Below are 19906 nucleotides of genomic sequence, written 5' to 3'. Positions count from 1 at the left end.
GGAGGCAGAGGTTGTAGTGAGCCAAGATTACGCCACTATACTCTAGTCCGGGCAACAAGAGCGAAACTCCATTTCAAAAAAAAGAAAAAGAAAAAGAAATTCAAATTCTCAGGCTAGGCCCCAGCCTAGGTCTACTGAATTGGAAACCCTAGGGGTGAGGGCCGGAAATCTGGGTTTTAAAATGATTTGAAGGTGATTCTGATGCATGCTGCAATTTGAGAATTACTGCTAGAGAAAATAATTCTAATATTGCAATTAAGTTAATGCCTCTCATTTGAGTTTGCCACAAAGCAGATGCATTTTTCTCAGGGCTAAAGGATGATTCTTTGATGATGTTTGTGACCTAGAATGCTCATCATTATAGGGAATTCATGGTCCTTACAGATCTAAGGTCACATCCTGGCTCTACCATCTACTTTATGACATTTACCTCTCTCCAGGCCTTAGTTCCCTCATCTGTAACATGAGGGATTTGGATAAAAAGCTGTTTCAGCCAGGCACAGTGGCTCATGCCTGTAACCCCAGCACAGTGGGAGGCGGAGGGAGGTGAAGGGAGGTGAATTGCTTGAGGTCAGACATTTGAGACCAGAAACATGGCAAAAGCCTGTCTCTACAAAAAAATACAAAAATTAGCCAGGTGTGTAGGCGCACACCTATAGTCCTGGCTACTTGGGAGGCTGAGGTGGGAAGATGGCTTGAGCCAGTGAGGTGGAGGTTACAGATTGTACCCCCTGCACTCCAGCCTGGGTGACAGTGGGAGATCCTGTCTTGAAAAGAAAAAAAAAAATGTTTTAATTGTTTTAATGGCTTCTATCCATACAGAATCGTAAGTTAAAACTCCATATTGAGAACCAGAATCTGCAACATGGGCCTTACCTTGACCTGCAGCATGGTTGCTGTGTGATAGATCACGTTGAGGCGGAGGAGGCTGATCTGTGCAGAGACAGAATCAGAGGCAGCAGCAGCAGCAGCTGACTCAGAGGCCATCAGGAGGGAAAGGTTTGCAGTAATGCTAGTGCTCAGGTACTGAATGTCACTAGCAGCATAATTAGGGATGGTGTCATAGTAACAGGTGGGCACTCCAGGAGTAGATGTATCCTGGAACAACAGGACAAAGTCTTGCTCAGCCTCTGATACAACACTGAGGCTGTCATTCCTGAAGAAGTTGGTTAACACAGACTAAGTCTCTGATACCGTGTCCACGGTTATGGATTGAATTGTGTCCCCCAAAATAGATGTTAAGTCCTAACCCCTGATACCTGTAAATGTGATTATTTGGAATTAGGGTTTCTGCCATGAACAAATTAAGATGAGGTCATTGGGACAGGCCCTGATCTGGTATTACTGGCATCTTTATTAATAACAAAAATTTGGACACAGAAATAGACATGTACACATGTGACTATGAAGACAGAGAATGGGGTGATGCATCTACAAGCGAAGAAATACCCCCAAAGTCCTCAGAAGGGACCAGCTCCACTGACACCATGATCCTACTTCTAGACTCCAGAATTTTGAGGGAATAGATTCCTGTCTTTCTATGCCACTCAGTTTGTGGTACTCTGTTATGGTAGCCCTAGCAAATGCACACACCCATTTTTTAAACACACACATTGACCTATAATGAGTGAACAGTGACAGAGCGGCAGAAAGTTTGATCTAGAGACAAAAGCCTCCAGGCAGGGTTCTACTCCCCGGGTCCTTATTGCCTCCCATGTAATCTAGAGGAAATCACTTGTTCTTTCTAGTTTCCATTTTCTCTATTGTTCAAATAGAGAGGAACAGCCTGACCTTATGCTTCCTGATTGTGTTCTGCAATAGACAAAACAAGATTGGTTAAAATATGCAATGTAAAATGCATACCCAATGTATATTATTATGTTTAAAATTGGGTTTTTAATGATATGGTTGGAGTGGCAACGAAAATGGCAATAAATTTCTTCTGATCTAGGATATCTGGGGAAAATACTGATGACCTATTTTGTAGAGTTGGCAAAAGGCATGTTGCACAGTGTCCTGGTTTTCTTCAAGCCACAGACATTTGAAAAGTGTTTTCTAGGTACCTAATTACTTGTGGGACAGTTTTTACAACTTCCTAATCTGTTTCTGGTCATTTACCTCCCAAAGACACCCCCGCTGCCGACAACTCTCCTCAGAGGCTGTTGGATTGTCAGGGTAGCAGTTGAACTTCTCCGGGTCACTGACAGGAAGATTCCACCTAATAGAGAATTCTTGTCCCAGTACCAGTCCTTGGAGATCAGTGATGGTTACCACCTGGGGAAAGAGACGTCACAGTGACAAAGGAAGGGAGAGAAAGGCACCCAGAAAGAGTTCTTGGCTGCAAGTCTGGAAGTCAGGACAAGGAGATCTATTCCTTCCTCCAAAACCATTTTGTCATGAGATATTTGGAACTTGGCTGATTCCTGGGCTTTCTCACTTCATGGAGTCATTGTGGAAGTGTTGGATGGGAAGAGTTTTCATCATGCTCATGAGTGCAGATCACAGGCAGGACTGTCATTGTTAGGCTTACTGTCCTCTGGGTGTGATGCTTATCAATTTAATAAAAGTAGTAATAACAACAACAGCTAAACTTTATGGAACATTCACACAAGCCAAGCACTGTGATAACCACTTAATAAGCATGATCTCCATGAATCCTAGAGAGCAGTTCCATGCTGTCAATGTTATGACTATCTCCATTTTACAGAACAGAAAACTAAGATACAGAGACACCTAATACCCTAAGAGCTGAGATTGGAGCCCCATTCTGCCTAACTCTAAAAATCAAACTCTTACCTTATGCTATATGTCTTGTCAACATGGAAAGGGGCTGATCTAAGAAATAATGAATTTCCCAGACCTTGAAATATTAAACTAACAATGTAAGGGAATCATTCAATAAGAGCAAAACTGGATTTCTCCTTGTGTTACTCCACTCACATTTTATTAATGGCATGCAAATAGCCTAAAACAGTAAGGACAAATATCAACTGTTTCTCAAAGAGATTCTCCCTTCAATGAGAGGATAAATGTGTAAATACCATTACACAATCTATTCACTATGTCACAGCTGGGATCAGAGTGTCTCATTTTTAGTGTGCCCAGAGAAGAACTTCCTTCTCTCAGGGTTCCAACTCCCACTATCTTCTACAGAGCCCTGATACAAACAAAGCAGAGAGGTCCTTCTTTAGCATGCACATGTTTCTCCTGCATCCTCCCTGTGATATGTTGGACCTCCCAGCAAGTCAGTTGTGTCTGATTGCCCACAGTTAAAAGCAAAGTAGGGCCGGCTGTCAGAGCCAGGGGTTCTGGAGAGGACCCTGCAGAATGGAAGGATCTCTTACCTTTGTGGAAGCATTGTAGACAACGCTTGGACTGGAGGTGGCGACATTATTCAGTAAGATAGTAAAATTAGCTGGCTGTTTGTCCATTCCCAAGATTGTGATTTCTGTAAACATGAGGTTGTCAGTGTCCGTATAATTATTATTTATAATCTTTGCTTGTAGATGGTTCTGGGAGGGGGAAAAAAAGTCAGATTAGAAACCAGGTACTTCAGACTCTTATTATCCCTAAATACCAGTCAATGTCTCATTTTCTGAGATCCAAGCTGTTTCCTTTTCTCTGCAGTTTCAAATGTTGCTAGGTCATCATCTCTAGGGAACTCGTTCACTCAGACTCTTATCAATCTTAAATTTTTAAGTAATATTTCATCTTCCTTTTGGTTTGCTGGTTCTCTACTGATTCTATTACTCAGAAAATTTGTCCCTGACACTGTAGAATTTTCAAGCAGACAAGATAGGTACTCACACAGTAAACAAAAAGATACGAGACTCGTTGGCACACAAAGATAAAGACATACACATATACACCAAAAGGGTCCAAGTAAGTTTTTCCTTTTATTTTACTAATAACGATGATAAGAGCTAAGAGTATCTGAGTGTGCACTATGTGCCAGGCCCTATGCTAAGCATTTTACATGTGCTATTTCATTCCCTTTTCACAGCAGACTGTGAGGTTGGAGCTATAATTACCCTGATTTTTCAGATGAGGAAACTGAAGCACAGAAAATTAAATAACTTATTTAGGGAACAAAGGTGACACAGTTGAGCTATGACAAAGAAGAAGGTAGAAATTAAGACCGAAGAAAAAAGTGGCAGTTTGATAATTTAAAAAAATTAGAAGTCCCATACATATATGCCCAAATGATTTTTTACAAAGACAGATTTTTCAACAAAGATGTTGGGGCAACTGGACATACACAGGCAAAAGGTCGAACTCCAACCTAAATCTTACATGTTATGTAAAAATTAACTGAAAATAGATCACAGACTTAAAAGTAAAAGGTAAGACTATATTTTTTTTAAATGGGAGATAATATTCAGAATCTAAGACTTGGCAAAGAGATCTTAAACTTGACATCAAAAAGCATAATCTATAAGGAAAAGAATGATAAATTAGATTCATCAAAATTAAAAATGTAAATATATAGATGGTAAATAGACATATGAAAAGATGTTCAACATCATTAGCCATCAGAGAAATACAAATTGAAAACACAATGAGCTATAACTACATATCAATCAGAAAAGCCTTAAAAAAAATAGTGACAACATCAGATGTTGACCATGATGCAAATAAATTATATTACTCAAATGTTGCTGGTGGAAGTGTAAAATGGTACAGGCATTTTGGAAAACAGTTTGGAAGATTATTATAAAACTAAACATGCACTACCATAAGACCCAGCAACTGCACTCTTAGGCACTTATTACAGAGAAATAAAAACTTATGGCCAGGCACAGTGGCTCACGCCTGTAATCCCAGCACTTTGGGAAGCCGAGGCAGGTGGATCATGAGGTCAGGAGTTTGAGACCAGCCTGACCAACATGGTGAAACCTCGTCTCTACCAAAAACAGAAAAATTAGCCAGGCGTGGTGGCGTGTGCCTGTAATCCCAGCTACTCAGGAGGCTGAGGTAGGAGAATCTCTTGAACCCAGGAGGCAGAGGTTGCACTGGGCTGAGATCGTGCCATTGCACTCCAGCCTGGGTGACACAGTGAGACTCCATCTCAAAGCAAAACAAAACAAAACAAAACAAAACTTATGTTCACACCAAAACCTATACATGAGTGTTAGTAGCAATTTTAATTTACTTGTAGCAGTTCACAACTGGAGCCAACTCAGACACTCTTTAGCAAGTGAATGATTTTTAAAAGGTGGTACATCCATAACTTGGAACACTACTCAGCAATAAAATGGAACAAGCCGTTGTCACACACAACTTGGATGAGTTTTGAGGGAACTATGCTGAATGAAAAAACCAATCCCAAAGGTTGCAAACTGTTTAATTCTCTTTACAGAACACTCTTGAAAGGATAAAATTATAGAAATGGCGAACAGATGATTGGTTGCCAAGAGCTGAGGAGGGATAGGGAGAGGAAGCAAGTGGACATGCTATTAAAGGGCAGCAGGAGAGATCTTTGTGCTAATGAAATGTTCTGTATCTCAACAGCATCAGTGCTGGCATTCTGGTTGTGAAATTGTGCTATAGGTTTATAAGATGCTACCATGGGAGAAACTGGGCAAAGGGGTATGTGGGAACTCTGTGCTAGTTCTTACAATTGCATGGGGATCTTAAATTATTTCAAAATAAAAAAGTTACTTTAAGATATATATTATATCTTATATATATAATATTATATATATTCTATATCTCAAAGTAGATCCATTTTTATAGATATAGATGTAGATACATATATATATATATTTAAAAGAAAGGAGAAATAAGAGAGAGAGAGAGACTGCCTCAAAAGAAAGTTCTGCCTATACATGAACAGGCTTCTAAGAAAACCACGTCAGAATTCCCTCATTTTCTGCTAGCCTTGCTGCTTTTTATTCCTCAGAGGCAAATGATGTTCTGTATCTTCCAGGCTTTGAAAGTCACTGCTTGATACCTGTGCCAAAGGCCGAGTTTTACCTGCTACGAAGGAGAGCTGTTATGGAAGAACCTTAAAAAGGTGCTACACCACTCACTAACCCACCCACACCTCATATACACTTGCAAACGTCAAAAAAGGCACATCTTGGAAGCCAGCACCCATCACATAAAACTCAAAGGCAATCATTTTTTTTTTTCCGGGAAAAAACAGTTCTGCACAGAACTCATACCGCTTTTGTAGCAGCTTATAAGCCTGACACACATTAAACACTTTCATGTTCATTTGATTCCTTTTTGGAATCGTGACAGTAAAACCCTGTCTCTGTTGCACATAACCATGTGTCTATATTAAACTACAAATTCAAAGAGCCATCACAGTAAAGAACATACGCTGTGTGTTCCTTGAAAAAAGTACTTACAGAGGTAACAGAGAAATCATATAGAATATACTTCTTTTCAGTTACAGCATCTAAAAAAGAAAGAGGAGCACCCGTTACTATGAGAAGCCATGCAGCTGGGGAGTCCTGCTCTTCTCTTCATTTCATCTGGAATTCCTTTACCAACCATCTAGTTCTGCTCATCTGAGTTCTGTGCATTTTTTCTTTTTCAAACTTCTGCAAATATTTCCTGGACCATTTTCTCTAAATTCACATGTCAGTCTGTGGCACCATTTCACTGGCATGTAAAACATTTTGATTTGCATTATAGTTATCTACAAATGCATTGTATCTAACCTGCTGGATCATGAGTTCCTCAAGGTCAACACAATACATACTAATTCCATGTAGGACAGGATTTTTATATAATCACATAAGCTCATGTGAGGTGTTTACATGGAAACCTTGCAGTGAAAAGACACACTATACAAATCGGATATTTCTTCCACAAACCAAAGCAGTATTTGCCAAAGCTATTAAAAAAGTGTATTATCTGTTATTAATAATAATGTCCAAGAAAGATAATAATTAAGCTAAATGCAATAATGTCAGTTGCTTTGGTAGAGTCAATAACATGTAATTTGTGGATCTGAAGTCTATTTTAATGCATTGTGCTTGGCTAATGGAATTTTCAGAATGGATTTTAACCCATTGATTCTAAGCTACAGATGTAAACGACAGTGCTAGTAGGACTAGTGCCATATTGGGCAGCCTGTGATGTCTAATTTTCAGGGAGAACCACAGTGATCCACAGGAGTGGTGTCTTGAGAAAGTCTACCTTTAGATACACCGTCATCCCAGTACAGCTCCCCCTTTGCTTCTCTCTTATAGTCCAAGGCAATGATGAGTCCCAGGGAATTCCTCCGGCTGTAAAAGAGTAGTTCCCAGTTTCAGCAAATGTAGATAAGTTGGAACTATGTGAAACCAGCCGCCTTCATGCCCCAGAGACAGATAGTCCAAGAGTCTATACCAGAAACTAAGTAGATGTTGATATTGGGTGGACACATAGGAGCTGGGTGTGGGCAGGCAGCAGGGATTGATAGTGAGTGGACATAAAGCGAAGGGTGGATAGAGGCAGTTCTTACTGAAAACTGTTTGGGCTGCAATACATAATATCAACAATTAGCCTTGTTAGGTGCTTAGCATGTGCCAGGCACTCTTCTAAGTGTCCCACACACATTATTATTTATATTAATTCATTTAACCCTCATAATAACTCTACAAAGTTAAACTATCATCATCTACAGTTTACCAATAATAAAAAGAAGCACAGAGAAGTAAGTTGCCCAAGGTAAACACAGCCAGTATGTAGCCCAAACCAAGGCTTGAACCCAGGTTCTGTAGAATCTGAGCTCTTGACCCCCAAACAATGTTGACTTCCACGTGATAACTTTTATCTCCTATTTAGCTCAAATTCTCTGACACAGTAGGGAATATACCTAAGGACAGTTTCTGGCCATAGGGAAATCCTCCTCAGTGATTATTTTGACTAGTTCTATAACCTGATTCAATCCCAAAGTGAAGGACTCTGCAGATGTCCTTAGTAGACTACCATCTACTAAATAAGGACTAAGATGCCAATTTTGGATCAGCTTTGAAAGGAGTGGGGGATGATTACTGATGGGTGACTTACCCCTTGGCTCATCCACAAAAATCCCTATTTGTCTTTCTCATAATGCCCTGCTCCATTAGAGCACCAGAATAGTCATACCTTAGAAGAGTGAGGAGCTTACCTGGCTTCTGTGGTTGTGTTCGGCTTTTGAGTGGGAAATACGTAGCCCCCTCGCAGATGAAGTCCTATCTTATCACCTGGGAGAAGCATATTCACCAACTGCTTCCTCCATGGGATAGCCACTCCCTAATCAGCAACAAAAACAATAGATCAGGTAATAAGTTGTTTCAGCTAGGAGGGGCCTTAGATATCATGTCGTTCAGTTGACATATCTTAAAGAAGAGACAAACAGAGACCCCCAAAATGAAGTGACTTGCTGAAAGCATATGGGCTGAAAGCATAGAGGGCAGAGCTGACATTCCAACCCCCTTTATTTATTTACATTACATCAAGCTGTCATTCCACACCTGGGCTTCAGTTTCTAGGCTATCACAGCCAAATGGCAAAGCCTAGTCCTGATAGCTACACAGTATCCAGGTTGATATAATGAATTTCCATAAACTTACTCCAGTTATTCAAATTATTTTGTCGTACATTTGGAAAGGCCTTCTGCTATGGTCTGAATGCCGGTGTACCTCCAAAATTTATATGTTGAAACTTAATACCCAGAGTGATAGTATTAAGGGGTGAGGCCTTTTGTGATATGATTAAGTCATGAGGGAGGAGCAAGGAGGTGCCATCAATGAAGCAGAGAGTGCCTTCACCAGACATGGAATCTGCCAGCACCTCGATCTTGGACTTTCTAGCCTCCAGAAAAGTGAGCAATAAATTCGTGTCATTTATAAATTACCCAGTGTAAGGTGTTTTGTTGCGCCATCCTGAACCAACTAAGATGCATTTCTCACAGAAAAAGGACCACAATCAACTAACTATAAATCTTGTACTATTATTCTATGGCAAGCTTCCAAAACTGCTGCTTTAGAATTGACCTCTGCTAGAGGCAGGTCTCTGAGCCAACTGGGGCTGCCTTACTTACTGTCTCATAGTCATACCAGGTGGCATCAGGTATGTATGCTTTCACTTCGTCCACACCCTAGGTAAACAATGAGTAGCATTAGCATACCCCACTCTACAGTTTACAAAATACCTCCAAGCATCATTGCACTTGCTTATCTGAACAATCCTGAGAGATGGTTGAGATCATCCCATTCTACAAAGGAAAACACAGACACTTAAAGGTTGAGCAATTTACCCAAAGCAGAATGTAGCTAAAAATGATTTGTTTTGCTCAACGCTGCTGCACTTTCTAAGAGAAGCAGAGAACATCCATTCACTGAGTTAGTCACATAATTTGACAGTTGGGAGGACAATGAGCCAGCCAGGCCCCAGGGAAGTCTCCCAGCAGAGCTACTGGTTGGTTAGCAGGACCTGTCATTAGATGGTGTGGCTAAAACACCAGCTCAAAGGGCCTTTGATATGGGTACATTGGCGATATTTCATGTTTACAAGCGGATCAGCATCATCCTTCTGATCCTTGCCCCACACTTTGCCACTCACCCCTGCTTCCAATCACACTTAATAGGATACACATGGTCCTTCATAGTTGGACTTCAGAGCATCACCTTCCCTTTGCCCAGCACTCCTCTCTCCCTCCCTTCTCGTCTCCACAGGTATTCTCTCTTCGCAGCCCAGCCTAACCCAATCCAAGAGCACACTCGCTCTGGACAAAGGAAAATACAGACAGATGTTCAGCACACACACCCCAAAGTATTTAAAGCCATTGTCAATGCTGCAGCCATATGCCTAAGGACTTAGGCTTTAATTTTAAGGCAATTTTACAACATGAAAATTGTTTTGTTTGGTGGGGCAGTAGGACCAAGATTACTAGTTTTTTAAAAATTTCCAAACTTTCATGATCTCTCTCATTTATATTCATATGTTGATATAAATGCAGTCACAGATACTCAGGAACCAACTTATCCAGCTATAGAACCATCAGGACAAGTGCAATACCCCCTTTCATTGTTTAGATTATAAACATACTTCATATAAGACCGGCGTGATGAGGAGTCCAGGTCCCCATAAGAACTGCTCATGCACATCCCATGTGGCTGAGTCCTGGTAGAACCTAGTAAAGAGGTAGCACAGTGAAGGCAGGTGAAGTCTCCAAAACAGGACAACAGCACATTATGTAACAAGATCCTAACTAAGCTTGCTACCACAAACAAAGTCAAGGGAAACTACAAATCAGAAAGGGAGTCTTTGAGAATCAGGAAACTCACTCATGTACAAGGGGCCTTGCTACCGTCTCTCCCCGGGTGTGAGCACGGTAGAAAAGGGTATAGAGATAGGGCAGCAAGGTGTAGCGGATGTTCAGATAATGTCTGGAGGAACTCAGCAGCAGGGAATCAGCACCAAAGGCAGCAGGATCCTGGTCCTAGGAGAAAATGGGAAGGAAGGGCTGAATATTTCTTTCCATCATAGTTCAGAAGTTCTCTTACAATAAGAAGCTTTCCCAGATGAAAGTAGCCACTTCCTCCAACTTGGAGAACATCCAAGCATTTCTAGAACTGAAAAGATACTGATCCTACTCCTTCATTTTATGCATGAGAAAACAATATCAAGGATTATATGACTTTCCCAATGGAGAATTGCAAGCAAGCGGCAGAGTTTAAATTTGGTGTCTATCGGCCGGACGCGGTGGCTCACGCCTGTAATCCTGGCACTTTGGGAGTCTGAGGCAGGTAGATCACAAGGTCAGGAGATGCAGACCATCCTGGCCAACATGGTGAAACCCTGTCTCTACTAAAAATACAAAAATTAGCTGGGTGTGGTGGCACATGCCTGTAATCCCAGCTACTTGGGAGGCTGAGGCAGGAGAATCGCTTGATCCAGGGAGTAGGAGGTTGCAGTGAGCTGAGATCGCACCACGGCACACAGCCTGGCAACAGAACGAGACTGTCTAAAAAAAAAAAAAAAGTTGATGTCTGTCTTCTGAGGGCAGTTTGCAGCATCCCCAGAGCGAAATGGAAGCCCTACAGAGGTTGCCATGGAGATAAAGTGGGACCTGCTCCCTCCAGGGTTATTCCAATTTATTTTATATGTTGAGGTTTCTCATAATATTTTATCTGGAAAATAATATAAGCTGTATAACTACTAAAAAGAAAACTCCATTGCCTTATAAGCCACATTGCCTGCCACCATGCTCTGTAATCCACCATTTCCTTTCCATGTGCTTGTATGAATTTTCATTGTAACATTTTATGTCCAGTTTTATCTGTAATGTTTCCACCATCCACATTTGTTTTATTTTCCCTGTTCCAAAGACTAGTGACTGCTATTTGTTCCTTGACATACATTGTACAAATAAATTATGAAGATGTTTTTTAGCAGATTTTATCCAAGAGTAAAAAAATAACCCTTTAGAAGAAAAATCTAATTTTCCTTGGACCCAGGGATGGAAATTTTCCATCAATGGTCGGCATTCATTTTGTTCATTTCCCAAGTAATTTGGAAGATGCGCAAGATATACACGTCATCTTTTGACTTGTCATCCTATACTGTGTTACTGAGAATGAGTTTTGGATAAAGTTACCTGAACTTTTTTTTTCTTTTGCTCCCTAAGAGGCCCATTTCTCCCCTCTAAATAGAATGATTCCATCAGATCACTTTATGCATCCAGTGTAAGGCTCATGAAAACTCTGAGGCCAAATATTAAACAGAATAACACTCCACAGCCTCCATCACCCTGGTTGTCAACTGAGAAAGTCCAGAGCTGTGCTGCCCCCTATGGTGGCCACGAACCACATGAAGTTACTGAACGCTTGAACTGTGTTTATTGAGACTGAGGAAGTAAACTTTACGTTTTATTTGATGATAGTTACTTTAAATATAAATCTTAAAACTGAATCAATGTATTTTTTTTTCCCATTAAACCAACTTTATTGCTTTGGTAGAAAAGCATTTTATTTCAACTGCATACAAAAAATCTTAGCATACAAATTGAGGTATGCTACAAGTGTAAAATGCATGCCAAATTTTGAAGACCGAGTAGAATGAAAAGGATATAAAATAGCTCGTTAATAATATTTTGTGTTAAACACAGGTTGAAATGATAATGCTATGTAATACACACACACACACATATATATATACATATTGACCTATATAAAGTATTTTTAAAATAATGTCCCTGTTTCTTTGTACTTTTTTTTTTTTGAGACAGAATTTTGCTCTTGTTGCCCAGGCTGGAGTGCAATGGCATGATCCTGGCACACCGCAACCTCTGCCTCCCGGGTTCAAGAGATACTCCTGCCTCAGCCTCCCGAGTAGCTGGAATTACAGGCATACACCGCCACACCCGGCTAATTTTGTATTTTTAGTAGAGACAGGGTTTCTCCATATTGGTCAGGCTGGTCTGAAACTCCTGACCTCAGGTGATCCTGCCACCTTGGCTTTCCAATGTGCTGAGGTTACAGGTGTGAGCCACCGCACCAGGCCTCTTTGTACTTTTTAAGTTTAAACTGACATATGTGACTGTCCTTATAATTTTATTGAATAGAGCTAGTTTAGTCAAAAGAAAACATGTGTTTAAACCTAGCTTCCTGGGTTATCTGGGTGCCCTCATCTATGTAAGTCTTCCAGGACATGGCTGCATGAAGAGCACCCACCCACCTGCTCCCAGCCACTTGCTTAGACATTTAGAAATAATTCATCTCTCTCCAGATCATAAGTGGCCAGAATAGCTCAGGGATAAAATACTTTGAAGGTTTGCCTGTTAACCCTTCCTTGGTTAAAGACAAAGTCAAGAGCTGGAGCTAAAATGATCATTAGGAAGTTATTCTAATGAACCTATTAAGAGTTAAACCACTCAATTGAAAATATTTCAACTTAAAATTACTTTACTAAAAGAAAGGACATCTCACCCTACTTGCTTCTGCCATCATCATAACCACCTCCTTAGGGGGGACTTTGAACCCACTTCTATGTACTTGCCCATCAAAACTACTATTTTGGGTGGAAGATCCTAAAGGTGGAATGAGTCGTGAGAAATAGTTGGTAAGTCCTCCCAACTATTCATAGAAAGGTAGAATGTTTTAACAAGGTGAAAGAAATTTTGAGATCACTGGCCTAAGCCTCTTTAAATTCTTTCTCCTTGCTCCTCCATACCTATGAGGGACTTCTCTTGTAGTAATTGAAATAAAATACCAACAAATTGCAATTGCCCTATCTTATATAAGGTAGTAACAGAAGTGATGGCAGCACCATAGAAACTTTAACGAATCTTCTCACTTTGTTGGTGAGTTTCCAAGAATAAAATCATTCAGTATATACATACCCCTTCCAATGCACCCTCGCCTTGATTTGGTACCCTGCTTTTTAAGGCTATGATGCAAGACTTTTTTATCCTTCTTCTGCAGTTAGTGCCAACCTGTAGTACTATTTTCCTCAAACCCTCTTTAAGAGCCAGTAGATTAGCTAATCCAAAAACTTTCCATCACTTCTCTTGGTGACCTTACCCTGAACCCAGGCCCATTGTGATTCCTTGGTAGTGGATAAAATGCTCCAAGTTGCATCCACCTTCTGCAGAGCTCCTCCGTGACATTGTTGGTGTAACCACAGATGTTGGCACCTACCTGGAGAATTAGCACATATACAAGCACAGTGGTCAATGAGATGTGAAAGCATGTAGTGAGTATTTATATGATAAGGGAAAGGAGAACCTCTTAGTCACATCATTCCATGCTTAAGGAGATTCCAGAGTCACAGGGCACACTCCCAGCCACAGGAGAGAAACAAGACAGAATCCATCACGGACTCACTGATAGTGCAAACAATGGTCTTTGTGTTGAGGCTGTTCCTTAATATTCAGTTCCCAATTTCATACTTTCTTATTTACTAATGCTCTCTTGATGGAATTTTCCTGTGATACTAATACATTTTATTCATGCTGTCTCCTTCCTATCTTCAGATATTCCACGGATGACAACTCAGTGATAAAGTACTACCATTCTATCTTCAGAAGGCAGCTCACGTAACACACAAAAATTGATTTTTCCAATACATATCACCTTGGAACATGCTTCTTGGTTTTTCAGATAATCTCTAAGACTGCTAATTAAAAGAATGTCAACAGACGAAGGGTTAAAGTTCCCTGGTTGGAAATAAGGCTCACCATGGGGATGCCAAACAGGTTGAACTCAAGGATAGTGGGAATAGACCATCGGAGGTCATCCCATGTGGCCGCATTGTCCCCCAGCCAATGAGCAGCAAATTGGCCAGATCCAGCAAAAGTTGAACGGGATAAGATGAAGCTCCTGTTATTCATGAAGACGGTCTCCAGGGCTCTGGAAAGGAATACAGCCAGAGGAGTGTGAGGTGGGCTGTGAATGTCTAGGACTCACCTTACAACAAGAGCAGCAATGGACTTTCTAACCAAACTGAGAAAACAACATGAGGGTGTCAGAAACCAGGTGTCATAAACTTAGCAGTATTTAAGAGCTTCTTTCCCATTTTTGGGTAAGGTTTCAGATCTCATATAAGACAGTACAAACCTCTATATTCTAGCCCCCACAGCAATTTCTCTAGGCTTCCATCCCCCGATTTTGTTTTCTCTATCTCGTTGGATCTGGTTGTGGTCTGGTCCTTTTGGCTGACAGTACATTGGAACCATGATTTGGGTTATTTGTCCCATCTTCTTTCTAATGTCCTTTGGTTCCACGAATTTCTGTCATGCATAATCCTGTTCAGCACAGCACCTGCTCCAATGGGAGCTCTGCACCCTCTGCTGGACTGAGAGGAGAGTTCATGCACCAGCTGGTACACCTCTGAAACTTCAGAACTTATCCCTGGGTTCCTCTGAAACTTCAGACTTATTCTTAGCAATTCTCAATGTTAGCAAATTTTAATCTATGCAAAATAAGAGTCATTGAAATGAGTAAGTCTCAAAAGATCACATCTGATACTTTCTATAAAGTTAAAAACAACATAGAAAATATTATTTTCATTGTATTATATATAAAATATTACATATTATGTAAAATGATATAAAAATGAAAGCAGGCTGGGGCAGTGGCTCACGCCTTTGGGAGCACTTTGGGAGGCTGAGGCGGGTGGATCACGAGGTCAGAAGATCAAGACCAACCTGGCCAACATGGTGAAACCCCGTCCCTACTAAAAATACAGAAGTTAGCCGGACATGGTGGTGTATGCCTGTAGCCCCAGTGACTCATACTCAGAAGGCTGAGGCAGCGGAATCACTTGAACCCAAGAGGCAGAGGTTGCAGTGAGCCGAGATCTTTCCACTGCACTCCAGCCTGGGCGACAGAGCACGGCTCCATCTCAGAAAACAAAAAAAAAAAAAAAAAAAAAAAGAAAAAAATGAAAGCAAAGAAATTAAAAGCACAGCATTCAGAATGGTAATTACTTCAGGGGCACGGATGAACATACAGTGGGGTAACCTATGGTTGGATGTAGGCTGTTTGCCTAGCTTTTATTCTGGACACCTTTTGAATAGGCATTTTATTGAAATGACTTTCCTCTTTTGTTTTTTCCCCTGTGGTAAAAGCCCACATCTTCCATTAGAGTTATACAATTGAACAATAATACAATTAGAGGACAGTAAGACCTGAGCCACAATTGCTGCTAGTTCTTCACAGGCAAGCTCTTCTTTCCTGCTTTCTAATGCATGGTCTGAGACAAGTGTATCTTTTCCTAAAACCTCTCTCTGCAAATCTTTATCACCAGGTACCAGGCAATTCCTCAAGACACGATCACAGTCACCAAGGCCTCCTCACTTCCTTTTCCTGGGATGTTTGGAGAGTCTATAAATACTGAATGGCTTATAATGGCAAAAGGGAGAAAATTTTGAAATGGAAAACTGCTTTAAGAAAGTAAAGTGCTTCATTCTGACAATTTACTGTCAAAAATAGGAGTAGGTTGGAGGAGAGGACTCAATCAACTCCTATCCCCACTTCTACTTTAATGTAGACTGGCTGACATTTTGCTTTTATTACTACTGCCTGCAGGTTTATTATACTCTGCAATCATCAATCACGAAAGAAACACATTCAGCTTACAGAGAGTGAAACCGAAACAGGGTTGAAGATATCTGTGGTTACAGTTTATTTAGAAGCAGGCTATTACTGTGGTAAAACAGATTAGATAACTGCCGGGGTTTTTTTGTTTTGTTTTGTTTTGTTTTGTTTTACATCTGAAAGGAACAGTCTTACTCAGGGACTTTGTCTTTTGTATTGTATCTTTTAGTTTTCTTTTTTCTATCCCCCAAGTCTGGCCAATTTATTAATCAGGTTGTGATCACTGAAAGAATCTAGTCTCCTTTGGCTTTCAGCCTAGAGGTGGGGGTAATTTTATTCCTGCTTGACCCACTGTCCCCAAACTATACTTCCATTTAAGGTTGAGCCAATTATTTATCAGACCAATGACTTTAGTTCTTCTGATATCCAGATCCCATTGAATGAAAATCTTATCCATTTTTTGACCCACTTCTGCCTCATGCCCAAAGACCAAGTTCCACTTATCTCCACTGTTCTCTGGGAGCGTAGGCCATTATGCCTGGCCAGAGAAATTAGAAAGACACTTACTATTTGTTCAATCACAATTACCTTTTAACTATTAACCATAACTATTAGAATATATTAACCAACCCATTCTTGATTTTATAGCACTTTTACCACATGGAGTCACTGGCAACAAAGCAATTTGAAACTTTCTTCCCCTCCTCCAACCCTTTCTTACACTTTCTTTCTTACCCTGACTATTCACCCTGTTTGCCACTTCTCATTCTTACATAGAAGCATCTAAGAATAAAAATATATCAGAACAGAAGACTATGGGAATACCAACCCAACTCTCTCATTTCAGAGATGAGGAAACTGAGTCTTATTTATCCAGTTTATTTCTCAGGAAAAATAGAATAAGAGAGAAAAGACAAAGAAAAAGAAGACGATGAATCAGAAATATATGTCTTTCTTCCTAGAGCTTTTTTTTTTTTTAACCAAAATATAAACTTTCACATTTTCTGGACAAGAACTCTCATCTGGACAATCTAACATAATGCAAAGTCATGAGGACAAAATAGTGCTGAAAAATAACACCGAGCCAGTCTCTGCCTCGAAGTCATCAGGGGCTGGGTCCTGCCCTTCTGTCTCTCAGGCCAGCCGTTTATCCAACGAAGTGTCTTCAGTATACACATTATTGATAAGGCTAATGATATGGGGTGACTTTGCCTTCAAAAAACTTACAGTCCAGCAGAGAGAAAATGAGCATCTAAAAACTGATACCATGTTTTTTGCATACTAAGCATATTGGAATATGAACAAATGTGGAACAGAAAATGGGAAATAATCTTTTCCTAGAACTGTCAGGAAAGTTTCCAGAATTGAGATCTGAGGTGAGGTTTTATAGATAAGTATATTTTGCAAAATGGACAGGGTCAGGAAGGCCATCTCGTGCAGGGCAAATAGCACATGAAAGGCATGGAAGAATGTACAGCCCTTGGATGTGGGAACAACAAGAAGCTACAAAGGTGACAGAAAAATTGTAAGAAAGGGTTAGATTATAAAGTACCTTACAGGTTATGCTAAGAATTTTACTGTATAAAAAATAGCAAGGCACAAATAATTTTACGCTGGGGAGAGAAATGAGCAAACTGTGCTTTAGAAAGGTCACTTTGTCAGGAATGTACAGTAGTGCTTTCTAAATTTTAACATATATTCAATACACCCAGGGATCTTGATAAAATGCAGGTTTTGGTTCCTAAGTTCAGGGTTGAGGTCCAAGATGCTAATGTTTTCTGGTGATGCTGATGCAGCTGTTCCTTGGACTATGCTTCAAGTAGAAAGGGTAGAGGACAGGTTATTGGGAGATAAGCGTAAAGTCAGGGAGATTAGTTCTGGGCCTAGTGTAATGATTTGTGTGAGGGATGATGATAACCTAATTAAGAAGTACTCGTGGGGATAAAGGGAGGTGGTTACAGAAATGTTTCAAAAGTAACATCACAAGGATCGAGGACTGATTGCATGTGAGGGTACAAAAGGCATAAGGGATGGTGTCATGCTTCTCACTTGGGAGTCTGGGATATAGGGATGTTGTTGCTACCAACCAAGATACAGAATTTAAGAGTTTCAGCCAGGCGCAGTGGCTCATGCCTATAATCCCAGCACTTTGGGAGGCCGAGGCAGGCGGATCACCTGAGGTCAGGAGTTTGAGACTAGCCTGACCAACATGGAGAAATCTTGTCTCTACTAAAAACTATAAAATTAGCTAGGCGTGGTGGCGCATGCCTGTAATCCAGCTACTGGAGAGACTGAGGCAGGAAAATCGCTTGAACCCGGGAGGCGGAGGTTTTGGTGAGCTGAGATCACGCCACTGCACTCCAGCCTGAGCAACAAAAGTGAAACTCTGTCTCTAAAAAAAAAAGAATTTAACAGTTTCGAAAATGATCAGCTACAGTGGGAATATTAGGTGAAAACAGGTAACAGAGCAAGGTGAATGGTGTTTGAGGTTCTACAAAACATCCAAGTAGACAACATCAGAAGATGGTTTTGGATATTTGTGTCTAAAAACTGGGGAAAGACCTCAGGAAGAATTATAGATTTTAAAATCATTAGAATTAATTACAGTGAAAACCATGAAAAGAAATACATTACCTATGTGTTGGCATAAACTGTAAAGAGAAGAGGCCAGAGGATGGACTCCTAAGAATCATCAACGGTGAAAGAGCTGATGGAAAAGATCCAGGCACACAGATGAGAGGGAACAGCTGGAAAGAGCAGAGGCACTAGGAAGAGCAGTATCTTTTTTTTTTTTTTTTTTTTGAGACGGAGTTTCACTCTTGTTGCCCAGGCTGGAGTGCAATGGTGTGATCTCGGCTCACTGCAACCTCTGCTTCCCAGGTTCATATGATCCTCCTGCCTCAGCCTCCAAAATAGCTGGGATTACAGGCACCCAACACCACACCCGACTAATTTTTGCATTTTTAGTAGAGACAAGGTTTCACTATGTTGGCCAGGCTGGTCTCAAACTCCTAATCTCAGGTGATCTGCCCACCACAGCCTCCCAAAGTGTTGGGATTACAGACGTGAGCCACCACACCCAGCCAGCAGCGCAGTATCTTAAGGACTGAAGGAGCTGAGTTTAAAGGAGTGGTTATGGCCTTGAGTACCACAGAGAAAGAGAAGTCAAGTAAGAAAAGGACTGAAACAGGTCCCATAAGCCCATCAAAGTCTCCCTGTCTTCTAGAGCACAATAGTGCTCTAGAAACACCAAAACAGGAGGAGAGAAGCCGAGAAAGACAAAGATGCTCTTTCCTAAGCCACTGGAGGATCCACAGCAGCTCTTCTAACACTTTAGTTTCCCCATCTGTGCTGCAAATTCAAATTAAAATCTTAAGCCTGGCCCCAAATTTTCTTGCTGTCTTAGGTATAATGATTGTATTGTACTGTCTTCCACAGAAGAAACTGCACAGTGAGAAGAGGAGCTATTTCTCAGTTTACAAAGTCACAAGTAAACAATCTACATGACAAGATATAAAGGATGTAATGGTTTGAAGAACACATCTGTCTCCTTGGTAGACTTTCATAATGGGTGGTGGTGGCAACAGCAGTAATGGTGATGGTGATAGTCATGGTGGTGATGGGGATAGTGATGATGGTGATGGTAGTGTAGGGATGGTGGTGGTGGTGATGGCACTGATAGTGGTGCTGGTTATGATGGTGATGGTGAATGGTGGTCATGGTGGGTGGTGGTGATGGTGGTAGTGATTGTGGTGGTAGTGGGGGATGGTGGTGATAACTGTGGTGGTGGTGGTGGTGATAGTAGTGGTAGTGATGGTGGTGGTGATGGTAATGGTAGTGGTTATGATAATGGTGATGGTGTTAGGTAATGATGGCAGTGGTGA

At 40.8% G+C, this 19906-nt stretch overlaps 1 protein-coding gene and 1 long non-coding RNA gene across 2 annotated transcripts in view; one reads left to right on the top strand and one right to left on the bottom strand.

Moving 5' to 3' along the window:
* Nucleotides 1–19906, bottom strand: part of MGAM2 (maltase-glucoamylase 2 (putative)) — a 107540-nt gene that overhangs the window by 51290 nt on the left and 36344 nt on the right. Inside the window, exons 16-26 of the mRNA XM_017891086.1 lie at nt 14162–14333; nt 13506–13622; nt 10269–10423; nt 10030–10114; nt 9023–9079; nt 8108–8232; nt 7153–7241; nt 6357–6406; nt 3345–3512; nt 2119–2274; nt 877–1098 (exon numbers count right to left, since the gene is read on the bottom strand). Coding sequence (XP_017746575.1) covers nt 877–1098; nt 2119–2274; nt 3345–3512; nt 6357–6406; nt 7153–7241; nt 8108–8232; nt 9023–9079; nt 10030–10114; nt 10269–10423; nt 13506–13622; nt 14162–14333 — 1396 coding nt within the window. The remainder of the gene's footprint in view (nt 1–876; nt 1099–2118; nt 2275–3344; nt 3513–6356; nt 6407–7152; nt 7242–8107; nt 8233–9022; nt 9080–10029; nt 10115–10268; nt 10424–13505; nt 13623–14161; nt 14334–19906) is intronic.
* On the top strand, nt 945–6895 carry LOC108541558 (uncharacterized). The gene is made up of 3 exons (XR_001888985.1): nt 945–1023; nt 5930–6016; nt 6398–6895. It is a non-coding gene; the product is annotated as an uncharacterized LOC108541558 (long non-coding RNA).

Source organism: Rhinopithecus bieti, unplaced genomic scaffold (genome assembly GCF_001698545.2).
Source record: "Rhinopithecus bieti isolate Rb0 unplaced genomic scaffold, ASM169854v2 scaffold_20175, whole genome shotgun sequence".
NCBI lineage: Eukaryota > Metazoa > Chordata > Mammalia > Primates > Cercopithecidae > Rhinopithecus > Rhinopithecus bieti.
Note: the sequence above shows the minus strand (reverse complement) of the source record. Positions and strands in the feature narration are given on the sequence as shown.